At 38.5% G+C, this 14041-nt stretch overlaps 1 protein-coding gene across 1 annotated transcript; it reads left to right on the top strand.

Annotated features, from left to right (window-relative positions):
• The first annotated feature begins 280 nt into the window (after window positions 1-280).
• On the top strand, window positions 281-9942 carry prox2 (prospero homeobox 2). The gene is made up of 5 exons (XM_077731421.1): window positions 281-298; window positions 1447-3000; window positions 5064-5183; window positions 6276-6470; window positions 8950-9942. Exons 2-5 carry the CDS (start codon window positions 1486-1488, stop codon window positions 9115-9117), a joined length of 1998 nt encoding a protein of 665 aa, XP_077587547.1. The 5' UTR covers window positions 281-298; window positions 1447-1485; the 3' UTR covers window positions 9118-9942.
• Window positions 9943-14041: the final 4099 nt, after the last annotated feature.

Here is a 14041-nt window from a genome sequence, read left to right as displayed (position 1 = left end):
TTTTCCCACTCTTGAACTCTCCTCTGGCATATGACTTAGCGTGTAGTTCTTTTACATCCTTTGACACATATAATTACAGAATAAAACATTTTGGATGTGCACACGTTTCCTCAAACTTGTGAGGCATTATAAACAAAGTCGGTCCGAGAGGCAGAGAATGAGCTGTCACTCAACTTTGCTCGGTGCGTTGATGCGCTGATGCGCTGATGCGTTCACGGTCACGCCTCCTGGGGCACTACATGCGCCTGTTTCTGCACTGCTCACATGAAGTGAGCGTGAGGCCACCAGCCGGCAACAGGTAAGAGGGGTCCCACCTCTATTTCCCTTCTTCTTTTGACAACTAAGTATTGTCCAAAGCGATAGTTTCAATGTTTTGTTGTATTATATTAGAATCCGTGATCAAGCGATTTGCTCAGTTAAAAGTTCAGACAGTGCACGTTTTTAATCAATAAAAAACATTAAAATCACTTCCTTTTTTTTTTTCAATATGCTATTTTTAAGATGCACCTTGTGAAGTTTTGCTACTCTCTTTTCATATGTTGTGGAAAGTTAATATGTTTTAATACATTCATTTAAAAATAAAGTTATACAGCATCAAACTTAAGTCATTTAAACTTAAACATTTTGTACATATTTTCCTCAATTTAGGTAATGTAATTTAGCTTTTAATAGTTTTATTTATTTAAAGTTCCAAAAATAAAATATTAAATGAAATTGTTATTTAAAAAAAAAAATCCATTCAATTGTAAATGTTACTAAAACAATATGAAATGTCCACTAACAAATTGACCCTGGACTTGCATAGTATGTGTGTGTGTGTGTGTGTGTGTGTGTGTGTGTGTGTGTGTGTGTGTGTGTGTGCGCGCGTGTGTTCGTGTGTGTGTGTGCTGTGTTTTTTTTTTTTAGTATAGCAGTTATGCCAATTTTGGAAATATACTGAGTGCATTTGACATAGGATTAAAATCAGTAAGGCACACTAAATGAAAATGGAATTCATATTTTGATTGTTGTTGATAATACAAAAACAGAGTGGTCATAATAATTTCTCTGTTAAAACATTTACACTCTGTTGAATCAAATTGTTTCTTTTATCATGTGTTATTTCCACAAGATCAAAAGGAAGAATTTCCTAATGCCCTCAATCAAGGTGAAATGTCTATGTACTTACCATATTGCAATTATTACACCATTTGCAAATTTTCCTGGAATTATTGTTTATTTTCAATTTCAGGATTCAAACTCTTAAATGGCCCTATTTTAATTTGTGAAAACATCACACTAAAAATGAATAAACATGTTCAGATTCAAGATATTCTATAGTCAAAAACATATTTGATACCCCAAACAGCTAAGACAATGTGATTTATTGGTTTTTAGAACGTCTTCTATTAATCTTTTAAAACAGTTAATTTTCCTACTCATGTCTATTTTTCCACATCTTTTCAGATTGTGATTTTGCAAAGTGTCAAGAACATCTCAACAAACATGAACCTTAGCCCTTCCGACCAGAGTGTGCACAACTCTAATGAAGGCAACCTGGAAGATGACAAACACAGTGTCATGGTGCCTTGCTTACGCAGAAATATCTATGATGAATCACTTTCCTCATACACCAACAGCTCAATTATTTCTCAACTTCTCCGAAAGAGCATGCACAACAAAAGAGCACCAGACGAAAACAATTTCTATCACTCACACTCTGTTGCCACGGACTCTGGACAAGAAGACCGAAGCAGTGTGTCCTCAAAAGAAAGCACAACAGAAGCATCTAACTCAAATTGCCACATTTCTACTAGGTGCAACTCTGAAGTAGAACCTCCTACGACGGATCATCTTCAAGCAAAGCGGGCCCGAGTAGAAAATATTATTAGGGTGATGGCTGGTTCTCCCAACAACAGGACAATAGGAGACAACGATCTGGCTGACGTTGATTCCCGAGACCCCCGAGAGTCTAGAGAGGCGTACCGTGAGAATAAACGTAAACAACGGCTACCTCAACATCAGGAGCACAGCATTGGAGGACCAGTGATTCGGAAACCTCAAAGTCATCACGATGACAACAACAGCAAGGATGAAGAGTGCCACAAACTGAAAGAGCAGCTCCACACTATGCAAAAACTACTACGCCAGCTCCAAGAAAAAATCATTCAGGTTTATAAGCAGGAAAGTGCAGATCAAGATGACAATGTAGCCGAAGGCATAGATTGTCAGACCGCAGGGGAAAACAACTACACAGGCTCTGAAGACCGTTTCGAGAAGAAGAGAAGGCTGATTTCTGAGTCTGACGAAAGAATAAAGTCAACGGGTCCTCCACTTCACCAAAGAGAGAGTCAGAACCTTCGTGAAATATTGAAGCAGGAGCTTTCCAGGGCATTGAATGACTGCGTGGACCGGGTGTTGACCAAGGCTTCCTCATCAGGGCTCAATCAGTCAACCCAACATCAATTGTGTCCATCTCCTGAGACCCAGATCAGTTTGACCACAGGCAAAAAGAACCGACAAGAGGTTTCATTGCACGAGCACCTGCAGCCTGAAGAGATCAACGCCAAGCCCCACTCTTTGGAGTATTATGATAACGCGGAAGTGCATCAGGACCAGACAGAAGCACTCTCGCTGGTGGTTCGCAAGCCCGTGACAACGCCTCTGAGCGCCGTCACGTCGACAGTTAAGCGTCCCTATCCTGTGCATCAGGCACCATTCCAGTTCAACTACAGTGCCCCATTGCATGATAGTCAGATCCTGGAGCACCTCCTTAAGTATGGACCACATTCTAACTTTGGGAGTCTCCATTGCATGCCCCATTCAATGGACCGGACCTCTCCAGAGCCAGTTGACCTGCCTTGGGATGCCATTGCATTGAGGTCCAAAGTGACACCCAGTCACCTCAGCCACCACCCTCGTCCAACTGCCCTGGGGCCTGTGACGGTCGACACTCTGTGCCTCCCTCATGTGAAACTAGAGTGTGGTGAGCTTCAAAGTATGGCTGAACGAAACCCCTACATGACTCTCAGCATATCCTTTTTTTCTTTATGCTTTGACCTTTTTACATGATGCAGCATGTGATGGCAAATGGCAGGAAAAGTGGTTAAAATCAGAATGTAGTCCAGAGAGTGGATACAAATTGATTCAGAATCTCACTCAATTTTTAGAAATATTTTGATTCAATTGAGCAACATAACGGTGTCTGAATAACATAATTTTTTGTAAGTATCGACATACTTTACATTAAATATTCATAATTTGTTCCATGACCCATAAACCATTTAAAAATAATATAAATATACCAATTCTGTATGAAATATGAATGCAAATTGATGTACGCACCAAAAAAAAAGAAAACAGATATTAATTAAGCCATTGAAATGAATAACACACGCAAATATTTTCCAATGGAGTGGAATTGCGAGTGGGAGCTGACTAAACCATTACTGCACACACATGTAGACGTACTACTTAGTTATTTACACTCAGAAAACCAAATAAGAACTCTGTGAGGGCCAAAAGCAGACTAATCAAGTATTAACCGCCATCAGTATGTGTTCCGCCAGAAAGAGGCTGCAATGTCTGCCTACAGTATGCTTACCTCGGTTCTAATTCGTCCAATCAATGGGAGGCCAGCAAGGTGTTTGGAGATATGCCTGAATATTTCGTATAATGAAGCATTCTTAAGTAGAGGTACCACTGTATTTTATGGCAATCACTTTAAAAAGTCCTGTTAAAGAAGAGGTATAATAGAATAAAGTCAATACAGTTCTAGAGGATAGTATATTGAAACAATATTTGGTGGTGCATGATTTTTTTTTTCTACTGCCCTGACTATAATTGAGCTTTGACTCACTGGTCAGTTTTAGAATGGGCAGCACCACTAACTTCAAGGAGAATTTATTTCTTTGATCTTGCTCCCTCCATTGAAAATTACAGCATCTTCTTTAATCTGAGCACAGTAATGACTTCAAGTCCGCAAAAAGACAAATAAAAAGGAATACAAGGCTTTGATAAGAATTGCCAGGAACAAAAGCCGATTTTTCAAAGGCAGAGAAAGCATCGTGTTCTGTTTCAGGAAGCGTCATTTTTTTCATACTTGAAAAGGTGCAGGATCTATTTCTCCGTCATCATAGTGATGAGGGTGCATCGAAAAGGTCATATCTGAGTGCTGGTGGAGACTACAAGTGCCCCCCTACCATAACACTTGAGCTCTTGTCTTGAGTATGTGTTATTGCGTGCCTCTCTCAGAATGCATACAATTGTCAAAGAATACAAGATGACAGCAGCAGCTTTGACTTATTCGAATACTGAAAGAAAATCAGCAGAAGAAAAAAAAAGATGCTCCATTCATATCATTGTTAAGACCATATATTGCCTAATGCCTATCATTACTTTGATAACATTTAATATACCCCGTAAGGAAATGATTTAGCCAAAATATGTTATTTATTTTCCTCGAGTAAAATACTGAACACAGGTTTATTTTAGCTTTTGGGTGCAAATGGCCTTTTTTCTCTCTCTGAACAATAGCACATTAATCTTTCATTCCCACATCCATCAAAGGTAGTGTTTTCTAATAAATGTATCATGCCGAGGCCTAATGAAGAAATTTTGTGACCTGAGGCATAATAGTGGACTACAGAGGAAATGCGTCATAGTACTATCTTTATTGCCAAAGGGGAAAACCTTGTGTAAAGACTTCACTCACCAAGTTATTCTGGAAATATATTTTTAAACCTAAAAGTTTAAGAACGAAAAATCCCTGCCGTGATTAAAATGAAACGACCTTGAACTTCTATTTTCTAAGAAAAAATAGCCTGACATATGCTGTCTTTAAATTTTCTCCTCCTTGGCCTTAACAGCCTGCCATGAAGTGCTTTGCTTGCTAATTAAAAATCCCCAATCTAATTTATAATTCTGTTTTGCCAATAAGCAACATGTTAGGGTCATTATTGACTGGAGATAGTCTTCATCCAAATTGAATTTGGCAGAAGATTGATGAAACAGAATACTCAACACCACTATCCTTTTCCAATTCCTTGCATTGCATGTTGCTATTTCTCTGTGTGTGCCTTAACATGATCCTGAACATCCAGGAAGGTCTTACCCCGAGTCACTTGAAGAAGGCCAAACTGATGTTCTTCTACACTCGCTACCCAAGCTCCAATGTCCTGAAGACATTCTTCCCTGATGTCAAGGTAATAAACTGTATGTAAACTTGAACCACATCTAAAACCTTTTTTTCTCTTACGTCTGACTCCTGTTATCAACTTGTCAGTGTGTGTTTGGGACAGAAAAGAGCTGCAGTGTGTCGGAGGAGAGAAACAAAAACGCAGAGGGTTTAAATAACAAAGCCACTGAGCTGCTAGTGTGTCCTGGGGGCAAAAGGGAGATACAGAGCCATTCTCTGTTTTAAAAAAGCCACTCCAGTCAGCAAATGGAGTGACAAAGGACTCAGTAGGCAAGGCATTGCTATTGAGTGTCAACAGAGTTGGTATTAGAGACTTGCTGGGTCTAAACACAACATCCCGTTGGCCTCAGTCTTGTGTCTCTAGCAGTTCTTAGCTTTCGACATCCGTTGATTTTTTTTGTTGTTGTCTTGGAATCATTTCCTTTTACACCATTTATGCAGTATTAGAATTTTCTCCAAAAAGCTTCTTCTGTCCTCGCCTGCCTGCTGTCTCCCAGTCTATGTTGACCCCGAGTTGAGGGGGGGGGGGGGGGAAGCTATGGAGGCAAGCCTGCGAACGTCTCCTCCTTGCTTACAATCCAGCGGTGGGAAGTGGCACCGAACAAAAGAACGCTTAATCCCAGTGTCTGGTTCCATTCTATCAGCCCGAGTCAACGAGAGGGAAGCTTCCTTCTGTCCTTACCATGCCATGTTCACACCCATCACACCAATGGGAAGAAGCTTCTTTGATGGCTGCCCAGCCCTTAGGCCTTTTTTTTCTTTTTCACCCATTTTTCTGGATGACAAGATAGAACAACAAGACTAATGTCAAGACTGTGTTTAGAAATACACTGGTCTGGTAGGTGTTTTTTTAAACTGTGGAGACTGATGGGAAAAGAATCAAATGGGCTGACAGAGGCGGGAATTTTGCCTCGCAGGTACTATAGATGCAGTCTATAATTGCAGGAGTCTTTAATAACACACATTTAATGAATTCGATCATAAAGCATCAAGTTTTGTAATAGAAATTGAATACAAGTCTCAGAATAGAATGAGCAATTTAGCTTAAAGTCAATCACTGTCCTTTGCTTTCTAATGTTATTTTTTTTTCTGTCCCTAGTTCAATCGTTGCATTACTTCACAGCTGATCAAGTGGTTCAGTAACTTCAGGGAGTTCTACTACATTCAAATGGAAAAGTTTGCTCGGCAAGCTATCGTAGACGGCATCAATGAAGTCAAAGACATCACAGTCAGCAGAGACTCCGAACTATTTCGTGCACTCAACATGCACTACAACAAGGCCAATGACTTTCATGTAAGTGCTGCTTATTGGTCAATCATTCAGCTTCTTTTATACTGCATATGATAATATTTCCTCAACTTAATAGGTCACAGTTTTAATTGACATGTAGTTGTGCTATCATCAGATATAGTTTGAAATTATTAAAATAGGAGATGATTTTTTTCTCCTTTATTTACGTAATGCTTTTCTTCAGACTTGTTAGTTTTGTGCTCAATTAAACAGGACCATATATTGCAATTGTGATTAAATTGAGATGAGATTAGAATTATTTAACAATCCCAAAAACATGTTCCAGGGTGGTGTCAGATTTTACTAATGGAAAAAGGAGTAGAACACAATATCATACACGACCGTCATCGTTACTTTATTTTCTAAGCCCAGGTTTCAAACCAGAATGGGAAGTATTAAGCATGTGACATCCTGGTAAAAGTTATCAAATCTGATTGCACCCCCACTCCAACCCTTTCTTTTTCTAATTACCCAAACTGGGTAATTTTTGATTTCTTTTTGCTCTTTTGAGAATCGGACCCATTGTGTCAAAATAAATTCTCTTTATAAAAGTATATAACAAAGGAATATAAGTAGCTGCATGATCTCAGAAAGGATAGTAACCTCAGCTCCATCTAGAGGTATACTATCTCAGCTCACATGTGACTCACTCCTCACCTACATCCTCCTACTGACCTATGTGTCACACTGCACCTGCGGCTTGCCAGCCTTCGCCGCCATTATCTAAACTCCAGAGCGGTGCTTTATCACACTGTGGGAAGAGGAAGCCGCAAAATCCTGCTAAAACAACTCCGGATTAGGGAACCCATACGCCTGAACGAGGCTGAGATTGCTACTGATGCGGAATGCTGAGAAAGACGCAGTGGCTTGTGAGGCAGAAGGCCACTCAGTGGGAAAGTGATGGGACCGTTTTCTTTACCTTGGGACTAAGACATTCTTTTCCCATGGTTGGTTTATGTCAGGAGATGAAGGGAAAGAAAAATAACTCATGCCAATAACTACTGCTGACCGGCTGGCTAGTTGGTGGAGAGTAAGGCCAGTCGGTTCCTTGGACCAACTCTTGTCAACGCACATTATGAGCATGACTGGGATTATTAGGGAATCTCACAATGCTTAGATTTGTTACACACACACATTTCACCAGTGTTAGTACCTAATGACATATTGCATGTTGTCTGATGTGTGAATATGTGTGCATCTGACTGCACTTGTTTTTGAACGTTATTTTATATATATCTTTTCCATTTTTAGTCCTAAATAATTCTTTGACTGTCAATGAAAACTATAGAAGTCCAATTGTTTTCAATGAGGCGGAATGGCTTTGAATGCTCTTATTCCAGTTATATTGCCCAATCTATTTACCATTCTAAATGAACCGAATCTGTAGAGTCAATGAGTTGAGTAAATTTAAAAGGAATCTACCAAAAACTTAATTGGGATGACTTTTACTGTGAATTTTGAGCTTTCCCTCACAATTTTTTTAGATGCCTATAAATAAGAATGGTAAAGTTTTCTAAAGATAACATTCATTCATTCATTTTCTGACCCACTTATTCCCACAAGGGTCGCAAGGGTGTTGTCCCAACAAACTTGGGCAACAGGCAGGGGACATCCTGAATTGATGGCCAGCCAATTGCAGGGCAGAAATAGACAGACAAACATTCTTACCGACACTCAAACCAAGAGGCAATTTAGAGTGTTCAAACAGCCTATCGTGCATGTTTTTTTTGCAATTTAGAAGGGTTCCAGAGTACCGTGAGAAAACCCATGTAAGCCATGCAATCTCTACACAGTGATTACCCACCTGGGATCAAACCCACAACCCCAGAACTGTAAGGCCGTTGCGCTAACCACTCGTCTCCCCCCTAAAGATAACATGTACAGGATAATCATGAATAATAAATTAAAATGACAATTTAGCTTATTTAGCATTCTCTTGTAAGGTCTAGTCAGGTTAATTGAGGCAGCTTCTGCTGTTAAGTGAATAACTCCTGCATTGCACTAGTGATCATGCTGAATGTGTGAGATGAAAAAAAAAGGCAGGCTGCTTCAAATTAGCTAGACGAACAATTCCAAACCAAGGTACCATAAGAGCTCATCACCAGTGCCGAAGGAAATAATTCAATTTCCTTTATAGTACACAGAGAATAATTATGTGCTTTTCCATTAGATGAGAGAAGGTACAATTCGCATTAATGTTCACTTGTTTCTTACCATACAAAAAAAGAAACCTTACTACTTTCTGCACATATACAACATGTATGTCAAATTAATTACATATTTGTTTCTGAATAAATACATTCATTTTTGTTGTTTGGTTTAACTAAATTAATGAATATTCAGATCAACAGTTCAAAAGATGTGTTGTATAGTTTTTTAAGTTGGTTGGTCAGTACTAATTGAACATTTTACTCCTTAGTTTTATATTTTTGTTTTAGATCTAGTGTCTTATTAAGTCTCATTATGTTTAATTCTTCTGTAGGTTCCTGACAAATTCCTGGAGGTTGCTGAGATTACTTTACATGAGTTCTACAAGGCCATTTCTGTAGCCAAAGACTCAGATCCTTCATGGAAAAAGGCAATCTACAAGGTGATCTGTAAACTGGACAGTGATGTCCCAGATGAGTTCAAGACGTCCTCCTATTTGTAGACCATTGTAGACAGATGTGATAATAAGTATAGGAATTGATGGGGGTTTAGTCATTATGGTCATTTCATGTAGTGCTTTTTGCGATAGTGAAGTGAAGTGTAGCTGTTGAAAAATGTTGGATGACTAGCTAGGTTGTTAATATTCTTGTTACATTGGATAAAATGAATTCTGAATGCTTTTTGTGTCGTATATTATTATATATATTACATTTAGACAATTTTTGGGTTTGTAATTGTGCCAAATGTTTACAAAAATGTAATTTCTTTTTTTTTAACGCCATTAAGTTGCGTGACTGCATTTGCTTTATCGATCAGGGAAGAAATTAATTGTTATTTTCCTCCCTGTATGCTTTGACTCATATTTTACTACTTTGTAGTGTTATTGTTGTTTTAATTGGACTGAATAACACACTGAAGTTATGTTATAAGGTCAAATGAAGCTTACATTTAGGATTTAGGATTTTGTATTTTTTATACTACAAACTAATTAAGAAAAATCTGTATCTCTGCTGGCCTCAGCCAATTCCCGACAAAATTACAACAATCACTCCTATTTAAATTTTTATCTAAATAAAATGTAAAGAAATGTATTAAGTCCAACCCCATACTAACACCCCATAGTTTGGGTTAATCTTGAGATATACAGTAGATAGTTGTATTGAGAAATTTATAATTTAATTTTCCCCATTGTTGTGTGCTGTGGAAAACAACCATGCACTTAAGCTGTCTATGTCATACCGTCGGTGATTTTGCTGTAAAGTAGTTGCTTAAATTAGTGTGCATGCGGAGGGGAAGAGCAAACAAAAAAAATGCCTTTGGCTATGTCAAGTACAATCATTTTCAGCTATTTCAGTCATAGAATTTGTAATGGATGATACTGGAATTAAATATGCTCTAAATTATCACATAAAATCTTTCTTGTTCTTTTTTTTTAAACAGCTACTACACACATTGAACTATAAATAAACTGTGTCTAAGCCCCGAGTGCTGAAGGTGCCTCTAATCCACGTTGACCCCAACTATTCTGTTCACATTGATCCCCAGAGCCAATTCAAGTCAACTTTCTAAGGCCTGCATTCATTGTGCGGCCGGTGCGGATGCCGACAACTGCCATTTTCTTAAAAAACGGCCACAATGCATTCCCTCCTCATGACTAATGCCCGAGGTGACCTCATAACACAGTTGTGCCACCGAAGCAGAATTCCCCAAACCCACTGGCTCTTTCTTCCAGGCAGCTGTCCGCTCAAAGCACACTGATTGCAAAAATATGCACGCAAGTTGGATGACACTGCAAAAAAATGCAGGGATTTCTCTCACATTATATAAAAATCAACAGTAGACAATACAATGTCAAACTGGGTTTTTCCATGGATGAACTAAGTAACATATTTAGAAACTCCCTCACTGTGTTTAATACATTAAAATACTTTTTGGGCTTTAAAAAAACATAATACAAGTATCTCCTTCATCTGATGTTATGAGAGGTAATGCAAACCTTTTTTTCCCCAGTAATTTTACTCATTATAAAGTATCCTGATAATGTCTTATCATAAAAAAAATTGAACATTATATGAATAATACTGTATTTAACCATACATTTCAACATGTTCATCAAATGATTGAGTTGCTCACCTTAAAGCAGGGGAGTTTAAAGTCAATTTGACTGATAGCTGATAATCAGAAGCAAGTAAGTAATAAGAACAATTTCAAGTACTAAGTACTAATTTATTCATCAACGTTGTTCAGTTCATTTAAAAAGGTTGGTACGGTAACAAAACAATGCTACCCATATCACAATGTTTTTAAAAAGTATGCAATTTTAGCTCAGCAGGCTGTGTCTGAACTCAGGCCAGAGATTACATTTATTTTGGCCACTGGTACCCGTAATCTTCTATCATTCAAGATTTCAAGACCCATATTTTATGACCTTGAGTGAGAGCAAGGTAAAAAAGGTAGTGCTGATGGACAGCTGAATGTACTACAGGCCCAAAAATTAAATGCAGCACTTTTACCAATCTGAGTATTTTTTTTTGCGTTATTATATCTCCTTATTCATTAACAAAACACCAGAAAACTAATTCCTGCAATTGCAGCAGCATAATCTCGAACTAGAAAGGGATTGTCAAGTCTTTTCCAACTAAGAACTATGATGATAGATTTGGATGTTCTGGTTTTAGACTTTTTTTGCAAAGCCCTTTCATTAGTTAAGGTGATAAAATAAGCAGACTTACATATATTAAATTCCATGCATTGAAGCTCCGACTTCAAACCGATTGCGATCATGCCAAAATGTCTCCTTTTTTTCTGGAAGAAAAGAGATACATTCATGTAATGTGTACTGAGAAAAGACAAAAGGAAATAGCAATACTTTTTTTCATGTTAACAAAAACAAACATTTAATTGGAAAAGCTGTTGGATAGCCAAGCACCAATTACATCAGAAATGATAACATTAAGGAAATTAAAACATTAGTTGGATTTGTTGATGAGAAAGACGGGAAACAATAAACCTCAGTAATCTTTTAATAGACATGTCTTTTCAATTAGAGCTGCCGTCTTCAACAAATTGATTTACATCCTCAACACAATTAAAATGCCTCCGGTCGAAGCAAAGTGCTTTGCTCCAATTAATTTGCCAGGTGACATTTTCAGAACAAGACTTGCTCTGATATAATGAAAGAAAACAAAGAAAAATACCTTCAGTTGTTCACCTGCCTCTGGCCGACAAGGTTTTCCACTTAAATAGCTTGATACAAAATTATGTATTAGATGAAGCAACGTCAGTAATGAAGATTAAAAAGTCGGCAGGGTTTGATGAAATTGAAATAGAAAGCCAGACAGTTATTTACTACTCTATGTGGATTTCTGAGAAATATCTGAGCCTGACGAATCACACTAATGCAACTTGTGCTGAACTTGATAACAGGAAAGAGAAACACCACCATCTAGTGACTATATTTGGTATTGCATACAATTCTTTTAAAAATAGGCACTACTACACACTAGTAGTAATGACCATCTGTATCACAAAGAAAAAAATGTAAAGAACAACAGGTGGCATTTTCTATAAAGCTGATATGATTGGGACTAACAGGGTGGATGAATAAAGATCAGAAGGTTTCAGCGCCCCAGAAGTCCGTGAAGTGGGAGGTCTGGGACGTTCTGCCTATTTAATCTCCATGTTCATACTTATATACAAGTTTTTTGGCAGCAAAAGCAAGGGGAGTACAATTTAACAATGGGGTAGGCTGACTTTAGGCTGCCCTTCAGGCAACCACTTCTTGGTGTAGTTTGGTGCGATCACCAGTAAATCTTTATTAATTTTAATTGGAGCCTCCATTTAAAGGAGCAATTAAAGCGGATTAATCGAGCCCATCCCGTATAATGTCTTCTGTTAATTAGTTTGTCAGCACTGTTTTAATATCGCTTAATGACTTCATATTTCAGCGATGACATTAAAAGGATGCTGAAGGAAAAGAAATGGCCTTATCACAGAGCGCCGCTTTAATAGAAGATGTCCCCAGTCAGTGGGCAAGGTCAGGCCCATGGGCCACTGGGGAGGAAGATGCTGCAGGGTGGCATCAATGCTCCTGGGATACAGTAGCACGCTCTCACACACAAAACACACACACGTACACATGCACACACGGACACACACAACCCACAAACCCACATCCCCACACACACTCGCACACACAAGGTCACAGAGGTCACAGAGGTCAGAATTAGGGAGTTGCTTTGAAGGTGGCTGTTTTGGTGGAAGTTTGTTATTTCTCAGCACTCCAATAGGTAATTTCATCAATTTTGCCATTAAATTCAGTGCACTAGGCCATTTACACTGCGAATGATTCAGATTCTTGTATTGGGGTGGAATTGATTTTTACTTGTACTGTAAGATCCAGAAGTTATTTAACAGTGACAGTGTATATAAAACCTTTGCATGTCTTTCACTAACATAAGGATTTAAAGTCAAGTATAATGTCATCCGGGTTGCAAAGCCTTCAAATACAGCGTCTTCAGTTGCATCTTATTTGTTAGTCTTGTTGAGTTCACTTTAAGATATACTAATGCAAAGGGAGATGAAGAGATTTATTTGCTCAATGAAACAGATTTGTTGTATTTTGAATTCAAAATGTCTTAAATGGCTTTCGCGCTATGTGTAGGGTCATTGTGCATTTCCACTGTTGAAGTACTGGTTTTGTAGATTGAATGTGGAAAAGAGTATTAATCTGGACACCTCAAAGTCCGTACCAATTCCGTTTGCAATTTTTTTAAAAAAGGAATGCTTTGGGATATCTCTCACTGCAACGTGGTATTTGTATCATTAATCCGCCACGTCCAAAGGTGACCAGGTTACTATAAGTTGCGTAGAAACAACGAGAGCTCATCTTATTACAGCCTGGCCTGGCATGCATCCCTCCTAATTTGAGTGTGCCCTCGCACCTCCACTCTCCTCAGCAGATTCATAAATCTCATTCCTATTATCCCGCTAATTAGCCAGGATTACAGGAGCATGTAATGCCCCTACTTCCCAATAGATTGATTGGAGGATGGTCTCTTTGTTTTGAAATCACTTCCTGATTGATGTACAGAGCCCTAGTTTGCAATTGTAATGGCCCAGATGTTAACAATCAAATGCGTTTCCGCTCCAGGAAGTAACAGTCTGTCATGGAAGAGGAGCCAGCCGAGCGTGTAACGACACATCACAGAGTGTGAGGAAGGAGGGATGGCAGAGGAGGGGAGGGATGGAGAGATGAGGAGGATGAGGGGCACTTCCTGGAGTCCTGGCACCGAGAAGGCACAGTAACCATGTTTACGATAAAAAGTCAAGAATATTGTTGTGAAAAATACATGACAATGGATTTGTTTTTCTTGAATTATAACATAAAAGTGTATTTCCCTTTAGTTTTGTCATTCAATTGGGGA

The sequence above is a fragment of the Stigmatopora nigra genome, chromosome 13 (genome assembly GCF_051989575.1).
Source record: "Stigmatopora nigra isolate UIUO_SnigA chromosome 13, RoL_Snig_1.1, whole genome shotgun sequence".
Classification (NCBI taxonomy): Eukaryota; Metazoa; Chordata; class Actinopteri; order Syngnathiformes; family Syngnathidae; genus Stigmatopora; species Stigmatopora nigra.
The sequence above is the reverse complement of the archived record's forward strand: the minus strand, read 5'-3'. Positions and strand labels throughout refer to the sequence as shown.

What these genes read in the sequence shown, in the direction of transcription:
- prox2 (XM_077731421.1), top strand. Translation starts at nt 1,486, where the DNA reads ATGAACCTTAGCCCTTCCGACCAGAGTGTGCACAACTCTAATGAAGGC. An exon ending in TGGCTGAACGAAACCCCTAC is followed by an intron (nt 3,001 to 5,063) that starts ATGACTCTCAGC and finishes GTGTGCCTTAAC; the next exon opens with ATGATCCTGAACATCCAGGA. An exon ending in ACAAGGCCAATGACTTTCAT is followed by an intron (nt 6,471 to 8,949) that starts GTAAGTGCTGCT and finishes ATTCTTCTGTAG; the next exon opens with GTTCCTGACAAATTCCTGGA.